This window comes from Diabrotica virgifera, chromosome 10 (genome assembly GCF_917563875.1).
Source record: "Diabrotica virgifera virgifera chromosome 10, PGI_DIABVI_V3a".
In the NCBI taxonomy this organism is placed as follows: domain Eukaryota; kingdom Metazoa; phylum Arthropoda; class Insecta; order Coleoptera; family Chrysomelidae; genus Diabrotica; species Diabrotica virgifera.
In genome coordinates, this window is record NC_065452.1 from 121,856,914 (window position 1) to 121,873,830 (window position 16,917).

At 33.5% G+C, this 16,917-nt stretch overlaps 1 protein-coding gene across 1 annotated transcript in view; it reads right to left on the bottom strand.

Annotated features, from left to right (window-relative positions):
• The window catches only part of LOC114339865 (potassium voltage-gated channel protein Shal), a 142,591-nt gene extending 126,519 nt beyond the window's left edge, over window positions 1–16,072 (bottom strand). Inside the window, exon 1 of the mRNA XM_028290548.2 lies at window positions 14,499–16,072. Coding sequence (XP_028146349.1) covers window positions 14,499–15,610 — 1,112 coding nt within the window. The 5' untranslated portion in view covers window positions 15,611–16,072. The remainder of the gene's footprint in view (window positions 1–14,498) is intronic.
• Window positions 16,073–16,917: the final 845 nt, after the last annotated feature.

Here is a 16,917-nt window from a genome sequence, read left to right on the forward strand (position 1 = left end):
TTGTTCTTTGACTGATATTAGGGGAAGGGAGGGCAAGACGGAAGGCTTAACTTTAAAATGTGTAAAAAAATAAAACAACGTAATACAAAACTTTCATTTTAATCATTCTTGAAAGAGACCTTATACAGTTACAAAAGTCAGCCATTAAATATTATTAATAATAAGTAGAATTTTTTTTATGAGTAATTAAAAAATAATGTCAAAAATTCAGGGTAAGGGCAAGATGGAAAGCTTGTTCGGGCAAGATGGAATGTAGAGGAAAGCACTACATTTTACAGTTTACACACATAAAACTGCCATCTTCTCTGTCGGTACACAATTCATGTGCCCAATCATTACACACAGGACATTGTACCCAGTCCTCTGTGGGCGGTTCCACATAACGTTCACCACATACACAGAACACATCATTTTGTGAAGACTGTTCTAAATGTTGTAAAATATTTTTAACTTTTTCTGTTTTTGTCCCTTTTCCTTTACCTTTTCTTTTTTTCTCGCAGGTTCCAATTTCCTTGCTTTTATTTTTGCCCAACTATTATCTTCCAACTTGCCCTAAGTTGCAATTTTCCATCTTGCCCATATGCCCCTTTCTAATAATAATATCAATATTTTAAAAATGCTTTATTATTTCTCTTATTTAAATATTAATTCAGATAACCTGTACCTAATAGATACTTTGTATAAATGCATAATAATAATATTATACACCTTGTTTAAATAATCGTATCACAAAAATTCAATAATTGCGTAATATTTAACTGCGAAAATAAGAAGGAAACGTGTACACTCATTAGCTGACCTGAACTGACTGAGCCGTCGTTTGTAAATGGAAGAGGTTCACCTGCATCTATGTGGGTGTGGATCCGGGTGCTTCATTGCGCAGTTCGGGTTTTATAGTTATAGGTAATTTCCATCTTGCCCTATCCTTCCATCTTGCCCTCCTCTTCCCTATTTGGTATTCTGTTTCCTTGTGTTTCTTAGCATGGCCCTCTGGGTAACCCTTATTTTCTGCTCTTAGATTTTCAGCAGCAGGAAAGTAATATACTGATAAGCTATTATGAATACTATAAATATTTACAAAAAACAATGATTACATTATAAAAGAACATATAAATATATAGGGGGTTTGGTAAAGAATGGGCCATAGCTTAACCTTAGATTCCTGAGCTTAAATTAGGTCGATTTAAGCTAACTTACCTTAGTACGAAAGTTGATAATAACCGAAATACAGGGTGTCAAAGTTGAAATTTTATTTTATTTATTCTTTAATACAGTGGAACCTCGATTATCCGTCTCTCTATTAACCGTCACCTCTGTTAACCGTCAGGGTCCATACCTACATAAGTTATATTGACAACATAAGTAAAAATTTAGTCATCAATTAATTTTGTTTGAGCATTGCGATAAGCCAAACGAAATTCGTTGAAATGTACACGTGCAGTTATGCACCACCGCATTTTTTATGTAAATAATTTTTGTTCTTATTCAGGGCTCTGGATTAAATTTCAATTTAAATAGGTGATAAAAATGATACCGTGCTTTTAGAGTTCTATTTTTAGAATCGCAAGCCGAAGAGGAAGTACGACAACAAAGCTTAAAAGCAATTAAAGCGGCGGGATCTCTCAATGACACAATCTGTAAGAACAAACACTTAAGACAAGACACAAAAGCAAGAATCTATAAAGCAGCAATTAGACCTATATTGACATACACGGCGGAGACAAGGCCTGACACATCTAAAACGAGACGACTACTAGAAACAACAGAGATGAAAATACTCCGACGAATATCAGGGAAAAGTCTGTTGGATAGGGAGAGGAGCGAAAACATAAGAAGATCATGCAATATAGAAGACATAAATGGATGGGTGACAAAACGGAAACAGGAGTGGAACGAACACATTAGTAGAATGACAGAGGATAGGATAGTACGAATAGCAAGAGATAAGTCACCAAATGGACGAAGAAGTATTGGCAGACCAAGAAAAAGGTGGTGCGATAACCTAAACAATTTAGGAGGATAATATTGAAGAAGAAACAGGCTTTAAAGCCTACATACAAGAAGGAAGAAGAAGAAGAAGCAAGCCGAAAATAAAAATGCACAGCACAATAATTTTACAGTCAATATCTGTGTGTCACCATGATTAAATTTGATTCAAATTCGAACATTGATTGTGTCACTTAGTCGTTTGATCAATTAAGTTTTGTTAATATTCTATTAACCGTCTTTTCGATTATCCGTCATACCATTGGTCCGATGCCCTGACGGATAATCGAGGTTCCACTGTATCTAATTTTTATAAATATTTATTTACTAATAACAAAATTATTTTCTATTACTTTCATTTAGCGCCCCTATGAGTATTATGTTAAAATATTGATCTTAGATAAAGGCAAATATTGCCACTGTTGTCAAAGTTTCGAAGAACTTTCGAAAAAGGGTATGATACTATCTGCCGAAGTTATATTGATGACGCGCTACTGTATGCTCTTAAATGAGCGCTGAAAGACGTATGTGGCGCCCTCTGGGTAATACATTATTTTTGGTAGCGAATTTAGATTTCTCATCCCAAAAAACCCCGCTTACCAAATTTTGTGTTATTATCCCGTGCCTGTTAGAAAATATTCAAGAATATATAAAATAAAAGTTTAACTTTTACACCCTGTATTTCGGTTATTATCAACTTTCGTACTAAGGTAAGTTAGCTTAAATCGACCTATTTTAAGATCAGTAATCTAAGGTTAAGCTGTGGCCAATTATTTACCCAAACACCCTGTATAATTATATTATAGTCGATTTGCTCACGGTTTTTGCTCCGTGGATTGAAATGCAAGAACCGCTTGGATTGAAATGAAATTTGCATACGCATAACTAATTTATAACAAAGAAAAAAATTGATATTGCGGCGTCGGAGAGGAAAAAATATACGTTAAAATTAAGTCCGGAAGTAGATAAACTAATTATAAGCAACTTTTGTTCCATATACAGTTTTTTAATTTTTTTCAGAAGTCAATTTTTTTGTGAGTTTCGAGTTATTTGCGAGTGAATATGTTCATTTTTCAACATATAAACCACGGTTTTAGACGGTTTTTCGCAAATAACACATTAAGTGTGTAATTTATTGAAAAAAATGTTCTTAGTAAAAATATAGCTTATAACAAAATTAAAAAAACTTGTGCACACATGAAGATTTTGTGCTAAATCTAAATAGTAGAGGAAGAGTTGTAGCTCGAGAAAAGTGGGTTCTTATTCGTCAAATTCCGAATCGAACATTTTAACGTGAAATAACCAAAAAATAAAGCACTTTTTGGCCACAACTCGTTAAAACTTTTTTAAAGTCTTCAGAAAAAGCTTTATTTTTGTTTTTTAAAAAAGTCTCTAGTAGCAAAAGTAAGCCAATATCTCTGAAAATAAAGTTGGTCCTTTTTTTTTTGGTAAAAAAACAACGTAAAAATCGCCGCTGAATAAGCATCCAAAATGAAATTAATCGTTACAGCTTTACAATAAATTTACTTCACTTATATCACTTCACTATATGATCTGGAAGTTTCACCATTTCAAAGTGCTTAATTTTGAAAAAAAATTGGTTTTAAATAAAAAAATAATAATTTGAAATTTTGAAGGAAATGCCTTTTTTTTTAATTTTTTGTAATAATATATTTTCGATAAGATAGGTACTTACTTTTTGAGTTATTTGCGAAAACCGTCTAAAAACGTGGTTTTTTCTTGAAAAATGAACATATTCACTCGCAAATAACACAAAAAGTAGATATTGACTTAAGTAATATAAAAACTTTATAGAACAACTTAACTTTATGTACTAAATTTACAATCAAGATGCTGTAGAAATAAACAAACCAAGACACGTAAAATGCTACTAGGAGCGCGCCCGAATCCTAATTTACAATGTATTTACATTGTAAATCCCAAATCATGATTTCCAAAGTTTATACATTGTAAATTATGATTCGAGAGTGTTCTTAGTAGCATTTAACGTGTCTTGGTTTGTTTATTTCTACTGCATCTTGAATGTAAATTTAGTATCGTTACTTACAATTCGCCAGTTTATCCACTTCCGGACCTATTTTGAACGTATATTTTTTTACCCCCGTGAAGGGGTGGTACTCCCCTAGGACAAAAGCACACGTCGACACAATATCATTCTCTTCTTTGACATGTCAGCTATGTGTATGCCAAATTTCATTTTAATCCAAGCTGTTCTTTAAAATTCAGAGGTTTTACAATATTTTACCGTGAGTGAATGGAGTAATAGTTCAGTTTAATGAGAGAAATAACGGTTCGTACACTTAGGGGACAAAGTAATAATAACTGCTATTTTTATATCTACCTACGATCGGTAAATTTTCAATTTTACAAGATACTAAAATATTACTAATATTTCTGGTAAATTCAGATATTGTCAGTTTTTTTTTGGCACCTACCGGCGCCTTTTTGTTTCGGCGCCGGGGGGCACCGCCCCTCTCCGCCCTTATGGACGGCTTGGCCCTGCCTGTAACATGTTAGTCGTCTTGAATAGTGTGGAATCTGTCGACCACCACTATTTTTGTTTTAGTCACCAATTTTTTTGACATTTTATTAATGTCTATTTTATGGTGGATCACGATTTTTATTGCATTCCAGACTCACGTATTACAGGAATAATATATTATTCAACGAGCATGTAATGATGGCTATTACTCACGATGATCAAGTTTGAAACACGAGCTGAAGGCGAGTGTCGTAATTCATCAGAGTGAGTAATAGCCATTACGTGCGAGTAGAATACTATACTTTTTCTACGACCTTTTTTATTTTAGTTATTAAAAAAGTATAATTATCGACTACTCGAGATTAAAATTATAATTTAAAAACTAATGTTTATACCAATAATACGCGGCTGAATAATTAGTTTCACACTATGTATTAGCAAATGCTGTCTTATGTATTGTAAACATACAAGAAGAAATAGTCAATTCAAGTTCCATTCGTTTCCGAAAAATTATAAGCGCAAATCTGTACCTGCTTGTCACTGTGATAAATACAAAATTGATATTATCGGTGGAAGTATTTTATAAAGCTGTGTGTGTGTGGAGAGAGAAAGAGATGGCATTAGACAAAGAATCTTTTTGCCACAGAATTTATTTTATAAAGTTATATTGTACATTTATATTTAACTAAGTATGTATAATATAATAATATAGATAATTATTATATATAATATATAATATGTTATAATATATTAAACACAATATGCTTTTTAAAATAAACACAATATAATTTATAAATTTAAATAGACACAGCAAATGCGCTAATCTCACTGTCACTCAAAATGATAGACGTCAAAATTTATTGTAAACAAGGTATAAACGTACAAAATATACTGACCATTACAGTTAAAAATCCTTTAGAAATTTTTCTAAGTTAATTATTAATATAAATTACAATAATTATTGTATTAAATAAACAAGTTTAAGTAATTTTATTTGCAGTTTATATACGACCAATATATTAAAAGTGGCATGCGCCACTTGAACTTAACCTCAGCCCGTGGGTAATGACCCGTGAGTAATGAACTATTACCCACGGGTAAAGTAATGAGTGTTATTATCAATCTATTCAAAAATAGTGAATAATGAGCATGTTATTAAATGGTCGTAGAAAAAACACGAGAGGAGATCAAGGAAACACGAGAGGAGATCAAGGACTAGGGGAACGTAACGATAGAGGTGATCGTCTAATACAATTCTGCCAAGAACAAAATCTAATAATCACAAACACGTTCTTTAAATTACCTTTGAGACGGTTATATACATGGCGCTCACCAGCAGATAAACCGGAAAAAGTGGTAAGAAACCAAATCGATTATATACTGATTAAAGAGAGATATCGTAACACCATCAAATCCGTTAAAACATATCCAGGAGCAGATGTCACATCAGACCATAACCCACTAATCGCTAATGTCACGCTTAAGCTTAAACGTATTAGAAAACCCCAAAGAACTCCAAATATAGATGTTAGAAAACTGAAAGAAGTTGATATAAAAAACAAACTTCAACAGAAAATATACGAAAACCTTGATAAATTAGATACTAACACCTACGAGATAAACCATCAATGGGAAACACTAAAAAATTGCCTACTTGTTCCATGCGAAGAGATATTAAAAGAACCGATAAGAAAGAGAGACAACTGGATGACCGACGAGATACTCGGCATGATGGACCAACGAAGACAAGCCAAGAACAAAGACAATCACAATTACAAAATAATTAACAATGAAATCAGAAGAAAGATAAGAGAGACAAAACAAACTTACTATGAGGAAAAATGTAAAGAGATAGAAGATCTTCAGAACAAATACGATCTATTCAACCTGCATAAAAAGGTTAAAGAAATGGCCGGGCTGCAAAAAAGAAACCACAACACAACTCTTTTAGACAAAAATGGAAACACTATTATAACGACTGACGAAAAGCTAAAACGATGGAAAGAATATATGGAAGAGCTTTTCGACGACGAAAGAGGAAACCTACAAGAAATATCTTTGGAAAACAGATAAACAAGTGTAGAAATTACAAAGGAAGAAATATTGTATGCACTAAAAAACACCAGTAACGGAAAAAGCCCGGGGTCAGATCAACTGCCTATTGATATCACCTATTGAATGCACCGACCACCGCACCATAAGCCTGATGTCTCACACACTTAAAATGTTTTTAAAGATCATTCATAAACGCATTTACCAAACACTTGATATGGATATTGAAGAAACCCAATTTGGATTCCGTAGAGGCGTAGGTACCCGTGAAGCGCTCTTTACGTTCAACGTACTAATCCAGAGATGCTTGGACGTGAACCAGGATATGTACGTCTGTTTCATAGATTACAACAAGGCTTTCGATAAAGTCCGCCACAAACAGCTAATGGACGTCCTCAAAGCAAAACAATTACAATAAAATGACCTTCGAATTATAAAAAATCTATATTATAAACAGCAAGCACACATACGCATTAACGAACACACATCAGAAGAGTTCGAAATTAAAAGAGGAGTGCGACAGGGGTGTGTATTATCACCACTAATATTCAATACATACTCTGAAGAAATTATGAAAAGAGCTCTTGAGGAAGAAACAGCAGGAATAAAGGTAAATGGAACGCCAATTAACAACATTAGATATGCGGACGATGCTATCATAATAGCAGACAACCTTAAAGACCTTCAAAAGCTAATGAACAAGATAGTTGAGTATGGAGAAGAATATGGATTTTCAATAAACATCAAGAAAACTAAATTTATGAGGATATCAAAAACCCAAAATAATGATGAAATCCTGACAATTAAAGGTAAATTAAATACCATTCAACAATAAAACGGTTGAAGAATTTTCAGTTGACATTGACTCAGTTATAGAAAGTTTACCTTTAGACAACATTTCTAAAACCAACTTGAAAAGTAACTGTTTCCTTTCTTTACAAAAAGATCTTATTAAATTTAACAATAATGTTAATAATATTAAAATCAAATATTTTAAACAACTACATTTGATTCGACAAATATCTACCAAATTGAATAGGAATAACCTTATCGTTACTAAAGTTGATAAAGGTAACTGCCTCATTATTATGCATCATAGTGTTTATGTTCAAAAAACTGAAGAATTTTTAAGAAATAACAACTTTGATATTTTAGATAGAAGCCCTTTAAATAAATTAGTTACCAACTTAAAAGCTACCTTATCTAAACATAAAGATTTCCTTCTTTTACATAAGATGAAAGAAAAACCTTCATTTTGTCAAATCCTCAAATACCAAGACTATATGGTTTGCCAAAGATTCATAAACCAAATGTTCCTATGAGACCAGTGGTTAGTTTTTATAACACTCCAGTTGTGACACTGTCTAAATTCATTAATACCATTTTACAATCTTCAATATCTTTGCAACCTAATTATTCTGTTAAAAATTCTACTGATCTAGTTAATAAATTGTCAGTTATAAATTTACCCAGAGATTTCTTTCTAGTTTCATTTGATGTTAGTAATTTGTTTACGAACGTACCAAGAGATGAAACCATTCCTATAGTGGAGAATTTACTTATTAACAATAACATTAATAAAGATACAATTTCCCACTTATTGGTTTTACTTAAAATTTGTTTATCACAAGATTTCTTTTCTTTTAAAAACATTTTTTATAGACAGGCACAAGGCCTTGCAATGGGAAATCCATTATCACCTTTTCTAGCAGATCTGTTCCTTAACAACCTTGAGATTAATATCTTTGATAATAATTCTTCAAATCACAATCCTTTACAAAAAATCTTGTATTGGTTTAGATATGTGGATGATGTGTTAGCTATTAAAGATGGAAATTCCTCAGATGCAGAAAATATTCTAGTTTTACTCAATAATTTACATCCAGCCATAACTTTCACTTTAGAAACAGAGTCTAACAATTCTATTAATTTTCTAGACTTAACATTAACTAGAATAGAGAACAATTTAAGTTTTTCAGTCTTTAGAAAACCAACTCAGACTGACCATACTATCCCTAGATCTTCGAATCATCCTTTTCAACAGAAGATGTCTTCTTTTTATTGCTATATCCATCGTTTACTTAGCTTACCATTATCAGATACAAATTTTACTTCTGAATTGGATACTATTAAACAACTTGCACATAGTAACGGTTACTCCCCTACTTTGGTTGATAACATTCTCAACAAATTAAGGAATAAAAGAAACAGATCTCTAGCTTATATTGCGACCCCGGACGACTCCAACTCAGCAGTTATGTATAGATCTATATCATACATAGGTTATCCTTCAGACAATATAGCAAAAATCTTAAATAACATTCCGAACTTAAAACTTTCATTTAAATGCAAAGATAACATCAAGTCAATTTTTTCTCATACTAAAGACAAAATTAAAAAAACTTCAAAAAGTGGCATTTATAAATTGTCATGTGGTGAATGCCCTGTGACCTACGTGGGTAGAACGATGCGACCTTTGGATACTCGTATCAAAGAGCATATGTCAAAGATCGATAAATCTAGCTTTGGTCATCATTTACATGCACCGAAACATAGCTTTAGTCCACAAAGAGATAGTAGGATCTTACACAACATACCTTATAATAACTATACCAAAATGAATCTACTAGAAGATCTAGAAATAAGTAGAGAAATGAAAAGAAACCCTCAAAACTGTGTTAACACCCAGATTCAATTAAATTGTAAATTTGATCCTATTTTTAAGAAATTTCTTTAGTAATTTTGGTTTAGTATACAGTATACCCAACAATTTATGAAAGTTTTTTGAACATTACTTTTAGGTATTCTTGAGTTTTCGTTCATTGTTTACATATTTGTAAACAAGTAAATATTTGTTATTTGTCTGAATTAATCAATAAGATTTTTAATTTTAATAACAGCTTTCGAACTCTGAGCTTAACAAATGATATTTCTCCTAGGTATGATTTCATCTAACTTCTTCTACACTTGGTCAAACTATAACAGTTTTGTTTTTTGGAAGAATTTTGATAACTTTTAATATACACGTTAACATTTCACTTCAATAGTAATAATAGAAATTTTTTTTGAAAATTTAACTTTAAAATTTAGTATCTTAACTTTAATTTCATTTAACCTATACATGGCTTTTTAGTCATTTTTAATTTTTAATTAATATTTATGAACATAGAGGTCGCATAAGATTGTAGTTCCTAGTTTACATTTTAATAAATGACAGTCTTCCTCAGCTGATCTGCTGTTCACGTGGGCTCAAAATGGTTTGACTCAGCCATGTTGTCTCACTAATTAATAAAAGAGTTTAGATGTGATTTTATTCACTTTAAAGGGTTATTATACCCTATATCTGTGGCTTTTGCCCAGTATCCATGTTTTTTATTGTGTTGTTTAGCAATTGCTCTTCTATGAAGGTTTTATAAGAGGACGTGAGTTTTTCACTTATTTTTTTATATTAAAAAATCTTATCTTAAATATGTCCTTTTAGGAAGCTCTGATGATGACACGTTATGTGTCGAAAGTACTTAGCTGATAATAAAATATTTTTTACACACTATCAAAAGTTTTTTTGAAAACATACACCTGTTTGCCGTTTTGACCCAATTAAAGGTAAAACTTTAGAACAAGTAGAAAACTACAACTATCCTGGCACAATAATTAATCACACAAATGATTACTCCAAAGAAATCAAAGTTCGAATAGAGAAAGCAAGAACAAACTTCAATAAAATGAGAAAGGTACTTTGTGCAAAAGAACTGAAATTAGACTTGAGAGTTAGGCTGGCAAGGTGTTATATTTTCTTGACTCTGCTTTACGGGATAGAAGCATGGCCACTTAACGCATCGACTACTAAAAAGTTGGAAGCATTTGGACTGTGGGTGTATAGAAGAATCCTGAAGATATCATGGACGGAGCATATAACAAACAACGAAGTCATGAGAAGAGTCAACAAAAGACTGGAAATATTGGAAACTATCAAGACACGAAAGCTGCAGTACCTGGGGCATGTTATGCGTAATGAGAGATACAACATACTTCAGTTGATTATACAGGGGAAAATCCAGGGCAAGGGAAGTGTAGGAAGGAGACGAATCTCGTGGTTGCGTAACTTGAGGGAATGGTACGGATGCACATCAACCGAACTATTCAGAGCAGCAGCATCTAAGATCAGAATAGCCATGATGATTGCCAACCTCCGTCGCGGAGATGGCACGTGAAGAAGAAGAAGAAAAAACACTTTATTCTCATGCTAAAGAATGCGAAACCACATTTCGCTAGCTGTGTTAGAGAATAATTTTTTGAAGATAGAATAGAGATTGTACAGCATGATCCTCAGATGGAAATCTTATTCAGAATCTGTGGACTAACTATTCAGACTACTAGATGGGCAAGAAGTCGCGAGAGACCACTTACGAACCTTTTAAAGCCCTTAGAAGGAGACCGCTAAGAAGAATTATTATATCCATCGACCCTTAAAAATCAATGAATATCAACAAGACTTAAAAGAAAACCTCTCTTTAGATCAAGTAGATAGTGATCCTGAAAACACGTGGATCTATCTCAAAGACAAACTAATCGAACCAGGTGGTTTCCAAAAGTTGTGGATCACTGATGATGCTTGGACTGTGATTAACACTGAAAAGAATATAAAAATAATATAAACTAGATTTGGAACACACGTCATAATAAATGAAATAAGAAGGCAATGCCGCAAAGACAAAGCGGATAACATTTTCCAGATATGCAGAGAAACAAAAAAAAACATGGTTGTCGGAATGAAGCGAGAAATTTATTTCAAAAGGTTAAACTCCTTGCCAGAGAGTTTAAACCTGAAACGTAGTTTGTAATTGATCAGGAAGTGTAGCGAAACCATTGTACATAACTAGCTATATTGTACAGCTGTGAGAGGAAATTCAAATTAGACGTTGGGTGAAACAGGGATGTCACCAATTCTTTTAATGCCTACTCGAAAGAGGTCCTATACAAATGTTCAGAGATTTCAAAAAGACTCAAGAGTCCTAAAAAAACGACTTTTGAGGTTGAAACAGCTGGAATAAAGGTGAATGAGTTCCCATTAACTATATTATATACTCGGCTAATACTGTCATCTTAACCAAAAATATTGAGGATCTGAAGAGGCTGGTGGACAGAATAGAGGATTACGGACAAGAATACTGTCTAACAAAGAACATCAAGAAGACAAAATTTATGAAAACATCGAAAACTCAAAGAAATAATGAGAATCTTTTCATAAACGGAACCAATGTCCAACGGGTAGACCAATATGCATATCTTAGAACAATAATCAACTCCACAAATGATTACTTCCAGGAAATCAAAATCAGAATAGAAAAGGCTAGAACAAATTTTAACAACATGAGAAGAGTGCTCTGCACAAGAGATTTTAAGTTGGAGTTAAGAGGTAAGTAGGTTGGTTAGGTGCTACGTTATCTCGACTTTGTTTTCTGTAATGTAAGTTTCGACCTTGAGTGTGGCCACTGGAATCATTAGAGCTATGGGTGTATAAAAGAATTCTGATATCGTGGACAGAACATGTCACAAAGAGGGTCTGAGAAATATGAATAAAGGAATGGAAATCTTATGGAAAATAGGCATAGGGAAACATAAAATATAGTGGCTGCGCAACTTGAGAGAATCCTACAGATGTACACCAAATAAACTTTTCAGAGCAGCCGTCTCTAAAGTTCGAATAGCTATGATGATCGCCGATATCCGTCACGGAGATGACACTTGAAGAAGAAGAGCTATTGTACAAACTTAAAAAACATGCAAAGAAAACACGACTTCGTATTCAATAATTATTCCTAACGTTGAACGAATAGAGATATCAAAATTAGTGAAAAAATAATATAAAGAGAATGAATCAATATTTTGTACAGGAGGCTTTTGAGTGACATTAAAAAGTTATGTCTTACCACAGGGTGTCTTAAACCTAAACGACAGAAACATAATTTTGATGGATTCGACCGTTACTTGATGGAAGTTCATTTTATCTAACAATAAAACACTGAAAACGTTTGTTTTCTATACTTCCACAAAATTTATTATAACTAAGTGATTACAGTGAGAAAGGCACTTCGCCGAAACAGCTGTAGTCACTTAGTTATAATAAATTTTGTGGAAGTATAGAAAACAAACGTTTTCAGTGTTTTATTGTAACATAATTTTGTTTTTCCTTGTATAATGTGAATATATTTGGATGTTGTGAATTAATCTGGGATCATTTTCCTTCTACTCATCCTCAAAATTATGAAAATTGGACCATAGATAAAAAAGCTATCGAATATTAACGTGTGGACATATACGGGGTGTCTCATTAAGAATTGTCCATATAGTAACTGGAGAAACCTTAGCACAAAATACGAAGATTTAACCTAAAACACTTTAAATAAAATGTGGCACATTACTGAGTGATACGGTGTTTTATCTAAAAATGTAAAAACGATTTGTACCCAGTATGTACCTTCAAACCATTTAACATAGCCTTGTTATACTTGGAAGTGTAGGTACTGTACACCCTACTATGTTAAATAAACATTTATGGCTACTTACAGAGGCGTACGACTGGGGAAAGTCAATAGTTGACGTTTCTCAAATTCTACGCCACTTGCGGAATTGTTATTTTAGTACAATTTTTCGATTCTCCGATACATTGTATGTAAATAATATACCTACTCTTCTTTCGTAACGATAAATCCATTAGTTTTCGAGATATTTAAAGTTAAAAATGAAACCGCACAGTTATTTTGATTAATGTGTTATGCCCCTTCGTTTTTAACTTCAAATATCTCTAAAACTAATGATTTTATCATGACGAATGAAAAGTATATTATGTACCTAAAAAGTATTGGAGAATCTAAAAATTATGCTAAATAGCAGTTCCGTCAGTGAAGTAGAATTTGTTAAGTGTCAACCATTCACTATCCCGTGTCGTACGCCTCTGGTAGTAGCAAGAAATGATTAGGTACTTCACATAATTTAGTAGGGCGTGCAGTACCGGGTACAAATAGTTCTTAAAGTGTTAAATAAAGAATAAATTATTTCAAAAAAAATAATACTTTAAAACTATTTGACATATATCCGTGTCACACTTGGCAAAAAGTGGTACTTTACACTGTATACCCTACTAAACTATGTAAAATAATCGTTTCTAGTTGCAACCAGAGGCTTACGACAGGGGAAAGTGAATGGTTGACCCTTGCCAAGTTCTAACGGAACTGCTATTTTAGCATAATTTTTAGATTCCCCAATACTTTATATGCAAATAATATACTCTTTATTTGTAACGATAAAATCATTAGTTTTAGAGATATTTGAAGATAAATACGAAGGGGCATAATACATTAATCAAAATAACTGTGCCGTTTCATTTTTAACTTCAAATATCTCGAAAACTAATGACTTTATCGTTACGAATGAACACTATATTATTTACATAGAAAGTATTGGAGAATCCAAAAATTCCACTAAAATAGCAATTCCGTCAGTGGTGTAGAATTTGGGAAGGGTCAACCATTCACTTTCCCTCGTCGTACGCCTCTGTTAGTAGCCAGAAACGTGTGTTTGTCATAATTTAGTAGGGTGTACAGTCCTAGACTGTCTGCCAAGTATGACAAGAATACGTCAAATGGTTTTAAAGTACTGAGTACAAATAGTTTTAAAATTTTTAAATAAAACACCCTATAACTCAGTAAAGAGCCACATTGTATTTAAGTGTTTTGAGGTTAAATCTTCGTATTTTTTGCTAAAGTTTCTCCAGTTACTATATGGACAATTCTTAATGAGACACCCTGTATACAAGACATACAAGATTTATACGCATATACACAAGAGAGAGCGTTCTCTCAGAAACATAAATATTTTGTTTACATGAATAAAACCAAACTTATATGAAAACAAAACAGTTGGTGTAATAAAAATGTAAAAGTTAAGATTCACTCACCCTAAAGTCGTCATAGTGACGATGGTGTACCAGAATGCAGCTGGAATAGATGTGAAGGTCTTTCCGACGTTCTTTTCCGCGTAGAACATCACTGTAGCAAATATAATAATCGCCATAGCTAAAGAGAATACCAGAAACCCTAGCTCGGAAGCGCAGGATTTGAGCGTATAGCCCAAAATCCGAAGACCTTGTGAGTGTCTTGAAAATTTAAAAATTCTGAAAACTCTAAATACTCTTAAAGTAACAAATGCACCCGATACATCATCATTGTCTGTGATACCTAGTCCAATATAGTAGGGTAAAATAGCAACTACGTCTATGATACTCATCACTGATCTTACGAATTTATAACGATTTGGTGCAGCAAACATCCTTAAAAGATATTCTGCTGTGAATATCATGACACATGCTGTATCTAAACAGAAAAACACTATCTTGTAACGTTCTCCACAAGGCAGCGATCCTGCTCCACCTGGTCTACTTCCACATGGCACTGTTTCTACGACATTGGCCATAACCGAAACTGCTATGAAAAATCCTGTCACATAGTAGAAGACTAGAGCAGCAGTTGAAGTATGTGGATTTTCGAAAGCACGCCACATTTTCTGTCTAATATTTGTAAGTTGTTGAAGATGTTGGTCTCCGTTTTCTGAAAGCTTATCGTCCATAAGTCTTTCAGCATTTTCACGTTTCCTATCTCTATAATCTTCATAACAACAGTCTCCTATAACATCGGGAAGGATACCGAAAAACGCTAGTTCTTCGTCATAACTGGTTAAACATTCATGCTTAGGATAGTGTAATTTACCTGTTCTATAGTAATTAAGAATATGTCTAAAAATATCTGGGTCTCTATCAAAGAAGTATTCCTTGACGTCTTCATCATAGAAGAACTCCCTCTCATTAGAACCTAAAAGAGTGTCTGGGTATTTTTCTAGTGTATTCCTCCAAGTTTCAAATCGCCGTCCCGATACATTGATAAGTAATTTTTCATCATCGGCCTTCCTGCGGTCTTTTGGTACAGGGGGTGGTGGTAAAGGGTGCGTAGCAATGGGCACCCAACCTATGGCCGCCGCCCGCGCGAATGGCAGCCAAGCGGCGACCGAGGCCATACTGTGAGGAGGAATGTTCGCACACTATCAACTATCTTCTAATCTCTTCTAAAAGTCTATAGATTTACTTATAATTCACTATCAACCACAAAAAGATCACTCACTCATCGGCAAAAATCAAAGGTTTCGGAAGCCCAGCTGACTGACGTGAGTTCTTGCCACGGTATTGTTTATTTTGTGACAACCACAAAGTCGGGGGGCAGACTGCATCCAGATGTCCGTTTACCCATACATGCTTGACTCTCACTGTGCACAATGTCAATTACAATAATGTAAATAAGGAAAAGGTGTGCGCACGATCTTATACCATCTTCATTTAAAGTTTCAGCATGTAATCGGAATCTGGAGCACTATTATACCACTACCGCAGCGCAGCGACGTCAAGGCGACGCGAGGGTCCTGATGGATAGAGTGCGTCGGAGAGAGATGGGAAGTAAGCGGCGAGGCGTCCGCGCCGGGGAAAGAAGGTTCGGCCTCTTTTAGAGTTGTGTGTTTCTAGCACTGCTTTAAATACTCGTTACTGATCATTATTTTTAGTTGTTATTAGTAAATATTACACCTACACTTTTACAATATGAAAAATATTGAAATAATATAATAATTAAAAACATCAACAAAGCTATTTGATTGTTGAATTTGTATTCATTATATTACAGCCGTTTAAAGGACAGTATTGAATGGGGATACCTTTATTTTATAGATACATATATATATATACAAAGTAGCAACCTGCTAAGAGAAGTCGCACCCGGTGCTTTGAAAATATACATTGGTCTCATTGTATAAATCAATAAATGAAAACTAAAGGAACTCATAGAACCAAAACACATAGAAAAGGATACATGGATTGACTATTTAAAAAAGCGCTCCATGCAGAGGAAGAACAAATGATGCTAGAACCGGAAACAACAGAAATTACCACAAATGAAGATGTTAATACAAGTACCTACACAGGAAGTACGAAAAACACTCGAAAAGTTGAAGAACAGAAAAGCTGCAGGTAAGGATGGAATACTCAACGAATTACTGAAATATTGTGGAGCAGCAATGACAGAAAAATTAACAACATTAATTAACAAAATCATAAAACACAATAAAATACCGTAAGAATGGAGAACGAGCGAACTAATTCTATTATTCAAAAAAGGAGATAAAAAGCAGCCAGAAAACTACAGAGGTATCAACTTGTTAAATACTACCCTAAAACTTACAACTAAAATTTTGCAAGACCTAATGAATCAGAGGATAAGTTTAGCAGATGAACAACAGGGTTTTGGTACTGGAAGATCGTATACAGATGTAATATT